The 16,966-nt window shown below is 43.5% G+C and overlaps 1 protein-coding gene across 16 annotated transcripts in view; it reads left to right on the top strand.

Annotated features, from left to right (window-relative positions):
- Positions 1-16,966, top strand: part of PALM2AKAP2 (PALM2 and AKAP2 fusion) — a 452,863-nt gene that overhangs the window by 189,645 nt on the left and 246,252 nt on the right. For 14 of the 16 annotated variants that reach the window (XM_070519033.1, XM_070519031.1, XM_070519030.1 and 11 more), the window contains 2 exons: positions 1,066-1,146; positions 12,971-13,101. In XM_070519033.1, the coding sequence (XP_070375134.1) occupies positions 1,066-1,146; positions 12,971-13,101 (212 nt within the window). Of the gene's footprint in view, positions 1-915; positions 980-1,065; positions 1,147-12,970; positions 13,102-16,966 lie in introns of those variants that run through there. The other 2 variants (XM_070519040.1, XM_070519045.1) reach the window with 2 other exon arrangements.

Raw genomic sequence — 16,966 nt, 5'->3', positions numbered from 1 at the left:
ACCCACTCCCCTATGTGCCTTTTGGAAACAAAACACTGAACAAGTACGCTATCATAAGGGCAGGCCTTTCTCTTCTTAATCACATTTATGTGATGTTCGTTGTCTACATTTGAGAAGTATGGAGAAGAAAAGTATGAAGAGTGATGCCAATGGAAAAGTTATGCTGTGAATACAAGGCAGATATATCCTTTGAAAACCAGTTTTACTCCTAGAAGTAAACATGTGGCAATAAGAAAATAGCAAATAAAATTTATCGAGCATTTGCTACGTACCAGGCATTGTTCTAGGTCCTTTCCGTGTATCATCTCATTTAATCCATGCCCCAACCATATGGTTCAGGTATAATTATTATCTCCTCTTGATGCAAGAGAAGACTGAGACCCAGGGAGGTATAAGACCTTACCAGAGGCCACACAGGGAGCAAATGATAGAGCTCGGAGTTGGACCTGGGCAGACCGACTCCAGACTTCATATTGACTGTGACCTAAGCGAGCCCCACCCACATATAGTGCCCTCCCAAAGGCCAATTTAAGAAAGATCACCTATCTAATTTGCATCGTTTGGCATGTCCAGCTGAATGATTTGTCTCGCAAAATTTACAATTACGTTGGGTTATTTGTGTACATGATTTTGATAAAAGAAATCGACCCTAGAACTTTCCACCATTTTATTCTATCATATTTGCGGTTTATCACAACCTCTGTCTTTTTGAGTGAGACATTTTTTATTCTTTGTCTCCAAATTAACACTGCACAGAACATGACTGTGTGTGTGTGTGTGTGTGTGTGTGTGTGTGTAGAAACCGCCTTTTCTCCTGGATTAAATTGTTGCAGCTTGGCTGAGTGAGGAGAATTTCTCCCACTCACCGAGCCCACAGCAGACATGTTAGGAGAACGCTGCTGCTCGCGACACAGCCTGAGACGGAGGGGCAGGTGACACGGCGTGTGTGCCCAGCATCTCTGGAAGTGTCTCTACAGATGTGTGTGGCTCCTGCTGCTTCCTGCCTTAAAATTCCTGGAGCCAACACCCACCCACTCTTACAGCCTCTCTCTCTTTATTTTCAAGGAAAAAAGAAAGAGACAGACGGAAATAGAAGGCAAGCGACAGGAGCTCGATGAGCAGATACTTCTGCTGCAGCATTCCAAGGTAAGTGCTGATCCCAGGGACCTCTTCCGTGATTAGACATGCAGATCACACTCCAGAGAGATGGGCAGAGCCTGCCCTGGCGTGAAGCCGCTGCCGCTGACTGAACCAGCCCTTTTTCATTCACTCAGGAAACCATCCCTTGGCTTTTCTTGTGAATTTCTCAAATTCGCAGCATTGTTACAGCATTCCGGTTTCTGCAAGCCAGATGAGATTGTAGTGTGCATGTGGATGGGTTTGGAGACTGGTGTGTACATGCGAAATGTGGTGGCTATATATAGAAATGGGGTGGGAATTTGCATATAGTGGGTGAGGCAGTGAGCGGGGCTGTGTCCTCAGTGCATAGGTGCTGTGTACGTTCCTCTGGGGTTCCAATAGATACATTTAACATAATGTTCTTTTTTAAGTTAAAAATAGCACTGTTTTCTTTCTTGATCTGGAGAAAAGGGAGATAAAATAAAGAGCAACCTGTGTATTTCAGATTACTCATTGGTTTAATTTCTACTTTAACAATTTTGAAAGTGTTCTATTAGAACAAGCAGTTGGTCAAAAGATGGCATTGAAATTATTTGACTTGCTTGAGTCTCCATTGCACCATGTTAGAGAGAGAGAGAGAGAAAGGGAGATGTTTATTTATTATTTTTCTTTGAAACATAGTGCACTTAAGCATCGTAATTGATTACAGCCCGGGAGAAAGCTCTGTCACTGTCACAAGGACTCCACTGCTTGCAGAATGTTGCTTTCTGCAGGCTCAGAGAATAATGTGACCACGCTCTGGTGGCCAGCCCGGAGTCGCTGCTTCCTTTTACTGCTTCTGGGCTTTTTCAGGAAAACCTTCACCTGCTCGCCTCAAGTTGCCGTGACATTGCACGGTCAGAATTGCGTTGCTCGAAGGGCTGGTTGGGAAGGTGGGGCTGACTTTCAGGGTGATGCTAGGTGTGGATTATTTGGATTTTTTTAAACAAGATGAACCTTTGTGGTTGCATTTCCCATTCCTTTCTAGAAGACAGGGTTGTGCTAAATGAATCCTCAAAATGAGAACCAGCAGCAGGCTGGCTACTGATTTCAAATAGCAGCAGGACCTAAATCTGCTTAGCATATTTATCAGTTTTCCATTAACTTTAACAAGAGCTATGTGTTTAGAAGGAAGAAAAACAGCATGCTAGCGAAAATATTGCCCTTTCTCCCTGCTCATCGTGTAAATCCTTTTATGGACTTTCCTATATGTAGGATCCTATATGTAGGATCTTGCAATATACCCCATCTGCTGTTTCTCTTTCCTTACAACATTCCTGAGGGAGGATTGAGGGCTAATATTAGTAGCTTCTTCTTACAGAGAGTAGGGCTTGAAAACACTTAATAGAACCAAGCAAATGTTCAAGGTCAATCTGGACAGATTTTGGTCTCCGGCTCAGAGTATAGTTAACTCACTCCTTATGAGAGACCAAAATGTACTAAAACCTCAGTGACTTCTTGATTAAAGGTGAACTTTTTTTTTTAAGGTATGTTTTTTGGTGAGGAAGATTGGCCCTGAACTAACATCTGTTGCCAATCTTCCTCTCTTTTTTTTTTTCCTCCCCAAAGCCCGCTGGTACATAGTTGTATATCCTAGTCGTAGGTCCTTCTAGTTCTTCTGTGAGGGATGCCACCTCAGCATGGCTTGATGAGCCATGCTAGGTCCTCACCCAGGATCCAAACTGGCGATCCCTGGACCACTGAAGCAGAGCATGCGAACTCAACCACTTGGCCACGGGGCCAGCCCCAAAGGTGAACTTTTCAATAAGAGGACTGAAAGAATGAGAGGCTGTTTTGGACTAGACAGCCTCTCTTCTCTGGAAGCTCAGTGTAGTTCTTTGCTTTTTCATTCCTTGAATCAAAAGTCAGGCAATAAACACATGTCAGAAGATCAAGTTTCTTCTTCCCACTTGTTGTCATTCTGGATGCCAAATAAGACACCAAGAACTCAATCATTGCTGATGTCCAGTACAGCGTTACAACATTCTTTTCAAGTTCCATCTATCCATTTTCATCCATCCATGTATCCATCCATCCATGCACCCATCCAATCAACAGAAACAACAGTGAAAATGACTTAGTATTGCATGGGGAAGCCGTGAGATTTCTTCAAAGACTTGGAAACAAGGAAATCAGATAGTTCTTATGGTTATCATGGTAAAATTTCACACAGTTGATGAGATTGGTTATCTAAGAGAACAGCCAGCAGTTTCACCGAGGTAATCTTGCTGTAACCTGGGGAGGAAGGACTGGAAGTGATGGCAATTTAGTAAGTGGAGACCAGTGCATTGTAATTTTCTCTCTCTAGAGAAGGCCTGTGTAGACAGAATGAGAGTGGATCACTAGCTTTGAACAGTGAAGAAGGAAAGCTCAGAGGTCCCAAAGGTGGTTCACCTGGTATCGCCCTGGAGAGAGACCCCAGCTCTGGGAGGTACCAAGTTTCTGTGCTCTGGTGAGGTGGGTCTGCAGTAAGGCAAGGAGAGTCATCAGGCCTCACCTTGGCCCAGGTGAAACTTCCCTCACAACACTGCCTCTCTTTGTTCTGAGTCCATCCTCCCCAAAGTAATTGAGTTATTTTAATATAAGGAAGGCGGCACCGGATTGAGAGAGAGGATCACTTCTGGCACCAGAGAGGATAATGTTCTACTTTACATCAGTTGACTGTTGACTGAACTTGAGTAGTGTGAGTCATCTTGCCTGTGATTGGCCAGTTTTGAGCTTGGCAGCCTCACCCCTGGATGGTAGTAAACTCACTGAGGTTATAATTGTTTTGTGAGCCTCTTGGTGGAGACTCAGCCACCTTCCTTCTGGCAGCGTGGTAGCCTTGTCATCTTCTTGTCCACCCTTGATAATAGTCATCATTTTTTGGAGTGCGTAACGTGGCCTGGTGGTTAAGATTAAGCACTCTCACTGCCACGGCCTGGGTTAATTTCTGGGTCAGGGAACCACACCAGCCGTCTGTCGGTTACCATATTGTGGCAGTGCGTGTTGCTGTGATGCTGAAAGCTCTGCCACCTGTATTTCAAATACCAGCAGAGTCATCCATGGTGGACAGGTTTCAGCAGAGCTTCCAGACTAAGACAGACTAGGAAGGACCTGGCCACCCACTAGAAAAATTGGCCACAAAAACCCTGTGAATAGCAGCAGAGCATTGTCTGATACAGCACTGGGAAGTGAGAAGATGGCGCAAAAAGACCAGGCAGGGTTCCGCTCTGCTGTCCACAGGGTCGCTAGGAGTTGGAATCAACTCCGTGGCACTAACAACAAAAAGACTTTGAATGCATCCTTCAGTAATGACCACAAAGTGGATATTACTCTCCCCATCATACAGGCAAGGAAACAAACTCATGAGGCAAAGTAACTGGCCCAAAAACTTAGAGACTGTAAGTTAGGGAGCCCAATTGAACCCCAGGGCTGTCTGCCTCCACAACTGTGCTTTCTCCCAGACTGTTTTCTTCAAATGAAATGTTTTCTTTTGAGCAATTTGTTTAGAGAGATGTCGGTTACCATCATCACCGTCTCTTTTACTCTAAGTGTATTTTCATGGACTCCAGAAAATTGAGATCATGTGGAGACAGGCCACAGTGATTATTGATAGTTCCTTGGAGTAGAAAATATTAAGAAATATGTCAGTAATTAATACTTATTTCACCATTTTACAAAAGCCCAGATCTTTCTAAGGAAAAAGATACTTTTCTCGTGCAAAGTTAAACGGAAAAGCATTAGAATTAGATTTCATGTTTGTTAAGATATGATTCTCATTATCAGTCTATGGACACATTCTTGTGCAATGAGACATGAATTATTTAGACAGATTCACTGGTCTCTTATCAAAGCAAATAAATAGAATGCAAGACAATAGTCTTGATACTTGTATATCTGATTAATATACTTGCTAATTGCAATATTTATGGCTATATAGTAACTCCGCAAAATACAGTATCATTTCTTTATATATGAACGATAAGCAAATTCTATAATGCAATGAAGGACCAAAGTACGAAATGTTAAAATATTAGCTGCTACACTCTAGTGGTTAGGAAACTTCTGGGTACTTTGAAGTCCTGGCCAAATTCAAGTCAGATCTCTTTTTACAAGAAACTTAGCTATGTTTAGTATCTTATCTTTTGTGATGTAAGAATTTCCAAGAAATGCTCACATCTGGGACCAGTGAGCAATTTTAATAGCTCTATTATTTTTGCTGATTATAAAAGGAAGGAATGTATGATCACTGCAAGAGTAAAATTTAAAAGTACAGGAAAATGCAAAGAAAAATATGTATCGACAGTGTACTCACCACCCAGATATAACCTACACAGAGGTATATCCTTCTATACTTTTTCCCCGATATATTTTTGTAGATTAAGATACATAAATCTTGTTCACAGGTTTCATGAGCCTGTGAGTTAAATGAAATTATATTAACATTAGTATCCAGAATACATTCATCTTTACCTCTTTTTTGATTTTTGGATATGGGCTCTTTTAAACTCATACAGGAGCCGGCCCGGTGACACAGCAGTTAAGTTCTCACGTTCTGCTTTGACAGCCCGGGGTTTGCCGGTTCGGATCCCGGGTGCGGACATGGCACCGCTTGGCACACCATGCTGTGGTAGGCATCCCACATATAAAGTAGAGGAAGATGGGCACGGATGTGAGCTCAGGGCCAGTCTTCCTCAGTGAAAAGAGGAGGATTGGCAGCAGTTAGCTCAGGGCTAATCTTCCTAAAAAATAAATAAATAAATAAATTCTCATACAGAACTTTATAATATTTGTGAAATCACATCTAACATTCTTTTCCTTTGTGATTTCTGACTTCCATGTCCTGTGAAAGAACATCTCCATCTCAAACACTTATCTACGATGTTTCTTATACTTCAATAGTTTTAATCCATCTAGAATTTATTTTCCTATAAGGTATGAGGTAGGAATAACTTTACTTTTTAATGATGGTGAGCCAGTTGTCTCAACATGAATTATTGATTAATTCGTCCTTTTCCCCACTGATTTAAATGTCTTCTTTATCATATATGTATTTCTGATTTATACTCGAGTCCACCATTTGTGGATTCTTTTTATTGCATTAATCTGCCATTCCCATACCATCCTCATTTAATTCCTCTATCTTTTTAATGTATTATTTCATAAGGCAAGAGGCATCATTATTCTTCTTTTGAAAAATTGTCTTGCCTTTTTATTCCATGGAAACAATTATTTATTTTTATTGCTTTTATTATGTGACTTGTGATAATATGAGTTTTAAAAAATAAATCAACTATTGTATGATACCAGACAGACTGAATTTAATATTCCCTTTGCCTCTTGGTTGAATTGCCAGAGATTTATCTATTTTATTGGTCTGTTCAAGGTCCCGGCACAGGGTAGGCACTCAATACATATTGCCACATGAATCCTTTTGGGACTGTCACATTTGTAAAGGTTTGTATGACAGTCAGTACCATCAGAATCAAATTGCGAATACCACATCTTCCATACATAAGCTGCCTTTGAATTGTTTATTCATGAGCAGGGGACCCTGACTAGTGTTTTCTTCTAATCCAAGCTATGAAAATTGTCATTATATTTTAAAAACCACAGCCTTTTCTTTAAAGAAGACTGAATGAAAAAAAAAAATCAAAGGCTGACTTGTGACCCTGCCAGACATTTATTGTCAACCCACCAAGGTCATTTGCTGAATAGCCTGAAGGCATCAGGAGTCTTGTTGCAAAGATATTACAGTGTCTTTCACTATTGTGAACCTGGAGCACTAATTTTAGACTTTTCTTGGTTATTAGTATGTGTGTAAGGCCAATTTCAATTGAAAAATGTTGGACAGACAAACAGGGAACATAGTGTAAAGAAAATTTACATCTCGTCCTTTTTTCCATCATGGCGCCTCCACCATGTCAACAGAGCTTGAGTGGAAGTTAAAACTTGGTTTCTTCTATCAGAAGTCTTGGGTCAGCTTCTGGCTGTGTGGGCTAAATCAGGGAACAAAACCTAAAACCCCAACCAAGGTCTTATTGGGAGGCAATGGGGAGGGAGGGAAGTGTTTCAGGAAAAGAGAAGGAGAATGAACAGGGACACAAGCGACTGTGAACACAAACACCGCTATTGCCCCACCTGGCGTTTAATCCATTTTCTGTTAGAAAATTGAATTCGGCCAGATTCCAGCCATCATCCACTAATGCAGCCAATGTCAGCTTTAGTTAGATCACAGGGGAAGGAAAGATTTGGAGTCAAAAGTAAAATCATAGAAGTAGAAGAAGAAATGAGACGTAAATGTTTTTATAGTCTTAGGGTGAGGAAGTCTTATCTAAGTATGATAGCAAAGCCAGAACTATAAATTAAAATGATTGCTAGATATGGCTTTATAAAAATTACAATGATCAGAAAAATTTCAGAGACTTTCTCGTCCCAATTCGTCTCCAACTTCCCATTCTTCCCCACCCACCCCGGACACTCCTCACTGTTTATCTGGATCACCTGGAAAAGTAGCTTAACCTCAATTACCTTATCTGTAGATTTAAAAGGTTTGATTAATCACCTTATACACTTTAAGTATATACAATATTTTTGGTAAGTTATACCTCAGTAAGGCCAGAAAAAGAAAAAGTTTGATTAGATGGTCTCTAAGATCTTCTTAGCTTTAATAGTCTAAGATTTTATATTTGCTAAAATACAGTGCGCGTGCATGGTCTTTTGATCATTCGTTCATTTGACAGGTGTTTATGATCGACAGCTATAACCTTGCGTGTCAGCCTCTGAGGATGAATAAGACAGTAAGCACCTGACTCTGAGGGACTCAGGGATAAATGAGAGAGATCATCATATGGGACCCACTTTTGGAGAAGCTGGAAAATAGTTATCCATGCTAGACAGTAGGTCAGTGGTGTCTGATGATTTTGTAAATCCTACTTGAGAAAAAAAATAATTCTTGGGTGATCTTAGGCAAGATAGCAGAGCACACCATTTGGCTTCAAATCTCAGATCCACACCTTACGACATCGGTGACCATGGATAACTTACTTAATATTAGCACCTATTTCATCTCTCCTGCATCCCCATTTCAGGAGCAGTGGTACCCCATCCATTCCCCACGTGCCAGGCACTGTGCCAGGCCCTGAAGACAGCTTGGGAATCCCTACGCTCACCGAGCTACTCCTCCTGGGATGGAGGTGCAGGAGGAGAGGCAGGTTTGTGAGAGGATGAGGAGTTCCTTTTTGCATCAGTGTGTTGGCCAGCCAGCAGGAAAGCTCATGCATTCTTCAGGCATTTGGATAGTCACAGGTTCTCAGGCAGTGCTACTCAAATTGTGGTCCTCGGACCAGCAGCGTCAACGACAGCATCACATGGGAGCTTGTTAAAATTCAGATTCCCAGGCCCTGCCCCAGACTCACAGAGTCAACATCTCTGTGGGTGGGGCCCCGGCATCTGTGTTTTAGCAGGCTCTCCTAGTGATCCTTGTGCAAACTGAAGTTTGAGAAGCTCTGTTCTAGTTTTATTTTCCAAAGTTGGAGAGCCCCATAGAGCAAGAACCAGATTTACTTTAGGAGCTCCCTCTGTCCTGCCTTTCAGGAGGCCCTGCCAAGGCGCCATTGTCCAGCCGCCAGCTCTCCAGGTGTTCTTTCCTTGTCTTGACGCTTCACAGTTCCATCCACTTGACGCATGTGAAGCTATGACGGTTTTTAGCACCTGTAAGCCATGATACATTTTTTTTTGATGGATGTTATTTGGACAATAAAAACATAAAAAGAGAAAACTCTTTAGTTCTGCTGAGCTCTGCTTGTCATGAACTTCTGAAACACTCAGGCTGCCAATCAGCGCCAGAACAGTAACAGGAAGCTGGTGATTTGAGGGGCGTGTGTGATGAGTACGCACAAGTGCGTTATATTCCTTGGCCCTAACACGGTCGGTCCTCAGAGACAACATGAGGGATCTGGAAAAGGTGAAGGAAGCCTGGGGAGGAAATGAATTTGAATTGATGGTTTCCCCTGACAGCCTTACTTTGGGGCCAAGTGAAGAATCAACTGTGCTTTTTTGTTTTTTTAATGTCAAAGCACCTTTATGAAACAGACTTCCCTGAGACCGGGCCTTCTGCCTTGTTCGATTAGATCATCTCTTCCTGACGGCAGCTGTGGGGGATGTTTTTGGTAACGTCAGTGTCGTATCCAGAGGAGAGACAGAGCTGGGGGCACATGTGCTTCCGGTGCTCTTGGCCACCAGGCTGCTTTTGTCAGAGGTACTGACTGAAGGCGCTGGTTCAGTCAGCCAGAAATGAGGGGACCTTTCCTTTGGGGCAAGAGGTGCTGTATGAAGAAGAGCAGAGAGAACATTCCTAAGAACAGCCACTTCCTTGCATTTCGAGAAGCCCTGGTTGGAGGGCATCTCTGCTGGGGTGGAGGACGCTGGGACTGTCCGTGGCTGCCTTTCCAGATGGGTCCACACACAAGACCAGGGTTGCCAGCATATCCATCTCCCAAAATCCTAATAAGATTTTTACCTTCTGTGGGTTGACTAGGTTAATGTCAAAGCTTCCAGCACAGGAAGAACTCTGAAAGTGTGACACCCCCCCTCCCAAGTAATCAGAATGGAAGAAAATCGAGAACTTTCCAATTCACCCATTTACTTATTCATTCACTGGAATGGGGCTAGGTGTGACAAGGAGATGCAAAGGTGAATAAGGGACAGTCCCAGCCTTTGAGGAGCTGGGAGTCTAAAGGAGGGATAGCCTGAAAGAGAAATAATTTGAGGACAGTATGAAAGAAAGTGTTCTTAAGTCGGTTCTTCACTATAGGAGACAGAGCAGAAGGCCATCGAACCTGCCAGCTGAGGTGGATGAAGCCTTCTCAGGTGGCAATTTATCTGCTCTTGCTCAGGTGAAAGGAGGAGAGGCCAAGGAACAGGAAGAACAACAATAATAAACATTTCTGGAATATTCAGTATGGACCCAGAACTACTGTGTGAACTCATTTAATGCTCATAACAACCCTCTGAGGTGGGCACTGTTGTTGGGTCCATTTTACAGATGAGGATACTGGGGCCCATTGAGGCTAAGGAGCCTGTCCGAGCTCATACACCTAGTAAATGGCAGACAGTGTCCAACATGGCCTCTTGCAGTATGCAAGCATGATCTCTCTGGGGAATTTTGAGTGGCTTGAGTGAATAGTGGTTCTGAATTTTGTTTTCTTCTAAATTGGGCAATCAATTGAGCCCACCCATTCCCACTTTCCAATGGAGAAAACATCTCTATGACGAAGCTTTGGAGAATGTCGTGGTTTGCCAGGGCTGCTGCAACGAATACCACAGACTGGCTGGCTTGAACAATAGAAATTTATTCTGTCGCAGTTCTAGAGGCAAGAAGTCCCAGATCAAGGTGTTAGCAGGGTTGGTTTCTTCGGACGCCCCTCTCCTTGGCTTGTAGGTGGTTGTCTTCCTCAAGTGTCTTTACGTGGTGTTCTTTCTCTGTGTGTCTGTGTTCTAATTTTCTCTTCCTATAAGGACCCCCATCATGTTGGATTAGAGCCCATCCCAATGACGTCATTTAACCTTAACCACCTTTTTAAGGACCTGTTTCCAAATACAGTCACATTCTGAGGTACTGGGGGTTAGGACTTCAACATAGGAATTTTGAGGGGGGCCACAATTCAGCCCATATGAGAGAGCAACCAACAGAAACAAATTGTACTGTGAGCTTTTACACGTGATTTTATATTATTCAACAATGCCCTATACATTTTTAAGTACTTTTTAACACTATCGTTGGTGATAGTTACAAACTAATTGTATATAACACATTTACAGGCAGCATGGTACTAATGACGTGTAACCATTCAAGCATATTGGGGCAAGGGGGTGGTTCCTGTCTACAATCACTTTAGCAGCACAGTTAGGGATCACTTGTGTATGAACAAACTTGCATCTTTAACTAATGGAAAGCTACAGGTCAAGTGCCATAAATCTGCCTCTCCATGGACTGTAAGAGTAACCAAACAGATGGCCACCAACGGTGATTTATCATTGAAAAGCAAGAATAATACCAGTGAAGACCATGGCTGCCTGGATACCACGCTCATGATGCATGGCTGACAAAAGGTCCGTCCAGAAGTGCAGGAATTCCAGCCATCAGAACTTGCTCACGTGCAGCCAGCAGGGGCTCCACCGTCCTGAATGGTCACTGGATTTCCCAGTAGAATGGCGAATCAGAACCATTAGTGTGTTCTAACTTACTATTCCTAATTGTTAGTAATTTTTAGTAACTCATTTTATAGGTTCTTAATAAGTAGCACTAATCCCACATAAAAATGAGTCTATGGAATTGTGTATCTTTCGCTCATAAGCACTATAGAAAGGAAACCGTGGTTGAGTATGAATTTTGTGTCCACGATACTAGAGACATATCCCACTCTCTCATTTCTGTAAATCGTATTTAACTGGCTCCAGGCCATGCGTGACCTGGCTCTTAGTCATTATGAGAGCTCCCTTTCCTTTTCCCTTGCTCACCCTGCCTAAAAAGGTCAAATGAGATCCTGACAGAGGAATGCCAGGGGGCCAGGGAACCCAGCCCTTAGTCTATGTGGCCTGGCTTCGAGGCCAGGATTTCTGTCCTCGCTGGGAAGAACTGGTCATGTGCCCTGCTTCTGGCAGACTGGGCAGTGTGTCCTCACAGTGGTCCATTGCCATGACCACCGACCTGCCCAAGGGGACGCTCAGCCATGATGCCCAGGGTCCAACATCTGCAGACATCCTCTAGCCGCCGTCTGCCATCTAGTGTCCGTGTAATGGGAACCAAATCAAAACAATGCTGTCCCACACCTTCCTCGCCTTGCTGTCCATTTTAGAAAGTTTCAACATGCCTTTCTCTTGAGCTGTTTTATTTCCCTTCTCAAAGCTGTAATCACTTCCACCCAGCCATTGACCTGAAACACAAAAACTTTTTATTTCACTCCCCAGTGTATTAGGACATGGGCACAGGTAGGGTGCATGATTTTAATACCATTTAGAGACCGCTGCCGAGGACGGTTGGGAGTCTTCTAGAGTTTTTAAGAAGAGGCATGACAGAGTAATCTTTTAAAAAGAACACTTTAAGATGGACTGGCTATTAGGTGATCCTAGGAAACTTTATAATGCAACCGTAGTTGCATAGAAAAATGTCCTTATTTTTTGGAGATTTATACTGAAATCTTTATGGATGAAATGTCGTGGTGTTTGTTATTTAAACGCTTTGGGGAAAAAATATAATGGGGGGCCTGCCCATGGCGTAATGGTTAAGTTCACATGCTCTGCTTTGGCAGCCTGGATTCACAGGTTGGGATGCTGGGCTTGGACCTACACACCGCTCATCAAGCCATGCTATGGCAGCATCCCACCTACAAAATAGAGGAAGATTGGCACAGGTGTTAGCTCAGGCACCATCTTCCTCAAGCAAAAAGAGGACGATTGGCAATGGATGTTAGCTCAGGGCCAAAAAAAAAAAAAAAAAAAAATTATATATATACACATAGGAAAATATGGCAAAATGCTTATAATTGTTAAATCTAGATGAGGTAACATGGACATTCATTATACATTTTCCTCTTTTTCTGTATGTTTTCAGAATTTTTTAATAGTAGAAAATTTAAAAATAAATCCTTCTGGTGGCTCTCTGGGGGTTGGGTTGGAGGGACGTAGGGAGCCAAGTTAGTGAGGAGGTGAAGGCAGCGATGGAGGTGAACACTGATGAGGGGCGGAGCTAAAACGGCGCCCTGCGGCCGGAGAGGAGGCTGTGGACTGTAAGGTATCATGTCGTCTGTTCTCTTCGCTGTTCCCACAGTCCAAAGTGCTTCGGGAAAAATGGCTGCTGCAGGGTATACCCGCCGGAACTGCCGAGGAGGAGGAAGCCAGGAGGAGGCAGTCTGAGGAGGATGAGTTCCGAGTCAAACAGCTTGAAGACAACATTCAGAGGTAGGTGGTTTCCAGCCCGGAGTCCCCACGCTGTGGTTTACGCCGCAGTAACCACTACTCTCCTCTAGGGGGCCTTTCTCCATGCCGTCAGCTTTTTGCAGAGCTTTGGAATTATCTTCCTAAACAGAATACACTGATATCATTTAAACTTTTCCAGATACCCAGAGTTATTACTCTGAGTACTAATTATTGTATGGGGCTTTCATATAGTACAGTGACGCCTTCATGGACCAATGAGGTGTTGTAAGCAGCGTGTCCCTTCACCAAATGCCACTTTTAAAATTCTTCCATCAGCTTTTGTCTTTTTCCTCCTTTGGGTCCGGCTGTTAGCTGTTATTGCTGCTGTCGTAGGTCTGTTTTCAAACTTGCTACATTTGATCAATTTGAAATGGAAAACTGTAGCCAAGGGTCTTGGAATAGAAACGTGTCATATAGAAGTGCTGAATGAGCACCCCTGGGGTTATGAGCCTGGGTGCTAGAAATTAACCTGGGGTTGTCTGCTTTCACTGTGCACAGGGTGGGTCGCTTCCTTTATGGTTCTCAACCAAGTTCTGAACATTTGAGTCTGGGAGATAAGTGACCTTCCTGTGGCCAGTGGCTGTCCAGGCTCTTGCAAGAGCAAAAATGTAGATTTTGGCTTGAGAACCACAGTCACCCCAGCTCCCAGGACACCCAGCCAGAGATATGACGTAGGGGTGGAAGTTGGTGAGTGTAGGTGCCTTAGAACCAAATCTCCCAGTCCACCCATGCCACCAAATTCTGCCTGAACTCTCACCGTCAGAGCTTCATCTCTCTCTCCTGACATCATGAGCTCTTTCAGAATACAAAGAGTAGTGCTAACTTGCCACCAGCTGTTTGTACCCCAGGGTGAATACAGACTGAGAGAGTCCCCAGGGGACTCCAGTAGTGTCACCAAAGGGAAAAGCAGACCCAGTGTAAGCCCCAAAGTCCTATGTCCCTACCCTGCTTGGACCCTGATGTCCCTTTAATAGTTCTCAGAGCAGCTTGGCCACTTGTGGGAGAAACTGGCTAAGAAAAAGTGTGTATGGGGTGTGTGTGTGTGTGTATGCATATACATACACGTGTGTGCAAATATATACACATGTATGTGTACACACACTGTCTTCAAATACAAAGACAAAGGCTGAACTATTACCAACAATTATGGCATTGGAAGAAGAAAATTTTAATCCTGTAAATACTGGCATCCAGCTTGTATGGACAAGTTCCTCCGGGACCGCTGATGACAGGACTTCCTGTTAGAAACCCAGAAGAGAGGAATGAGAGGGGGCAGGTGGAAGTCACTCAGACCTGAGCCTCAGGGGTTCCCTCTCCTCAGCAGTGGCACTTCTTGCTGCATCTTAGACAAGATGAGGAGCCAAAGATTGTTGGAAATATTGACAGTAAATTGGAGAGGAAAAGGCAGCTCTGAGAAATGGTTTCATAGGAAGTTTGTTTAGGTCTCAAAGCGGCAGGTCCATGGTGCTTTTAGTTGCAGTGACAGTTGACACGATCCAGCATCTCTTTGTCTTTACTTGTGCTCACAGTTCCAGTCATTTCCCTGCCTCTTTCTTACATAATCACAACAGATGGCTCTGGCGCAAAGCAGAGGCTCCCTAGCTATTTGTTGAATGAAAGAATTGGGACCTAGTGCACTGGGCATCGGGGGACCCCTGCCTGACACAGGAACTCTCCAGTCCAAATTGGCAAGACCTTGGGAATCAAGTGGCCTGGGCCCCGTCTATTCACAGCAAGAACCGCGGGTCCGGTTCTGGGTGGGTCATGTGCTACTGAGGAGTTCAAGGAATTTCAGGATGAGAATACCTCTGACAGGAAGGGAGACAGCGTATACGCTAATGAGCAGAAAATCATTTAAAATCATTTCTTTAAAAACTGGATATCTTTAAAAAAAAAAACAACTGGATATCTTTTCTCACTGAGCCTGATGTGCATTCATTTCCTCTAGTAGGCCTTATTATAGATGCGAGGCAGAAAGGATTTGGAAAATAGGCTAAAATTAGTTATATGACCTTGTCTGTTTTTCTTAAATGGCATTGGAAAATGCCATTGGCAGTTTCACTCTGGCTTGATCACAAATATATTGTTCTTCTGGTCCCATAGGTCGTAACTCTCACCTGCGGGATGAACAATTCCACGTGGAGGGAGGGTCTTAAATCGAGACTCAGTTTTGGCTAAAATGACCATTGGAGTGAGGTGTAAGAGTTAGGGGCCGGTTTATTGTTTGCGTGGGAGTGATCATACTCAGAAAAATAAAGAAAATGTCTTTTTATGTCTTGAGTCAACAGGATAACGAGCTCACTCGATGTACGCAGGCAATCTCTTGGAGCCCATTTAAGAGACAGATTCCCAAGCCAGAAGGAAAGAGATCATAAGAGCCTGGGGGTAGAGGTGGAGGTGCCGAGGCCTGGATTCAAGGGACATTTCCTTCTGCCACAGTCATTTTCTGTGGGATGAGCTGTGTTCTCTGGACCTGCTTTTCTGTAGGAGCAGGGCTGCTGGTAGGCATCGTTTCCTCCTCGGGGCCTCCTAGAGAGGTGTTTCTTCCTGCCCCAGAATCAGTTTCTGCTTCCCCTCATCTTCCTCGCATCTTCTCTACTACAACGTTCAGCATCTTTAAGCTCTAGTCCCAAGGAAAGAAAGGAGATGTCTTCCCTCCTCCCTTAAAGGATACTCAGTCATCTAAGCCACTCTTCTGGAGTCCAGCATAGTGTAGTTCTCTCAGTCATTGTCATTTGAACAGCTCTAAAGGCTCATTGGAAACATAGGCATCCTACAGTGTTACGAAGTCTGTGTGGATTGGCTGCCCTGGCCCTGCTAATTTAAGTGACTCTAAGCTTAGGTTAGATGAGTCTTCTCTTGCTTTCCTTACACTAACGAGTTAACCACGACAATTTCTTTCTATGGCAAAGGCAGAAGTGCAAGAGGGCTGAGCAGAACCGAGGCGTAGGCTCAGAACTGCCCATGAGCCACTAGCCAAAGTCAGTCCACGGCCAATCCCAGAGCCAAGGGGAGGAGACGGAGCGTCAACCTTCAGCGGAAGGAACTTCTGAGTTAATGTGGCAAAGGGCACAGATTCCGGAAAAGGAGGACATGGGGGCTAATACTCCCGTCTTCCAGAAGCATGACTGTGCAATTGAAAAACTGCAAGCCTGAGGGAAAACAGACCAGCCTTAGGGAAAGTACAGAAAAGCCGACGAATAAGAAAGAAGATGAACTAGAAGAACTCAGGAATTCAGAGGGAAAAGAAGGAGAGAATAAGAGAAAATAGGGGTGGTTTAGAGATCAAATTCGGAATCTGATCTTTATGTAATAGGAATCCCAGAAACTGTCTACAGTTCAGATGTAGCAGAACCACTAAATAAAGGAATTCTAAAGGAAACTTTCTTTGTTTGAAGCAGAACGTTAGTCTGTAGATCTTCAGAGTTGGGTCACTAGTCTAAGTCACTCCCCAGCAATAAACTGGATTCTTGTAAAGGGATGTATGAGCTGTTTTCAAACTATAAAGTATATTAGTACAGCTATGCCCTGAAGGTATTTTAGTCCCTGTTGGCGAACCAAGAGTAGCTTGAAGAATGTGAAAGAGCAGTAGAAAATAGTAATCAAAGGACAGGGAGAATGCCTACAAGGAAACATTAAGGGAAATTTGGGCCATTTAGTTTAGGAAAAGAAAGGATAATAGCAACCTAACTCAGAACTTCAAGTGTGTGTAGGGTTTAGGCCACATCTTCATTCTTTATGTCTGGGCCATTCTGAATACGATAAAGACCTCAAATAAAGCATGAGAATTTGCACTTAGATGCATGTCTATTTCCCTAGATATCTTCAAGAAGAAAGAACACAACCA

The sequence above is a fragment of the Equus asinus genome, chromosome 10, assembly GCF_041296235.1.
Source record: "Equus asinus isolate D_3611 breed Donkey chromosome 10, EquAss-T2T_v2, whole genome shotgun sequence".
Classification (NCBI taxonomy): domain Eukaryota; kingdom Metazoa; phylum Chordata; class Mammalia; order Perissodactyla; family Equidae; genus Equus; species Equus asinus.
This window is presented reverse-complemented; position numbering and strand designations above follow the sequence as displayed.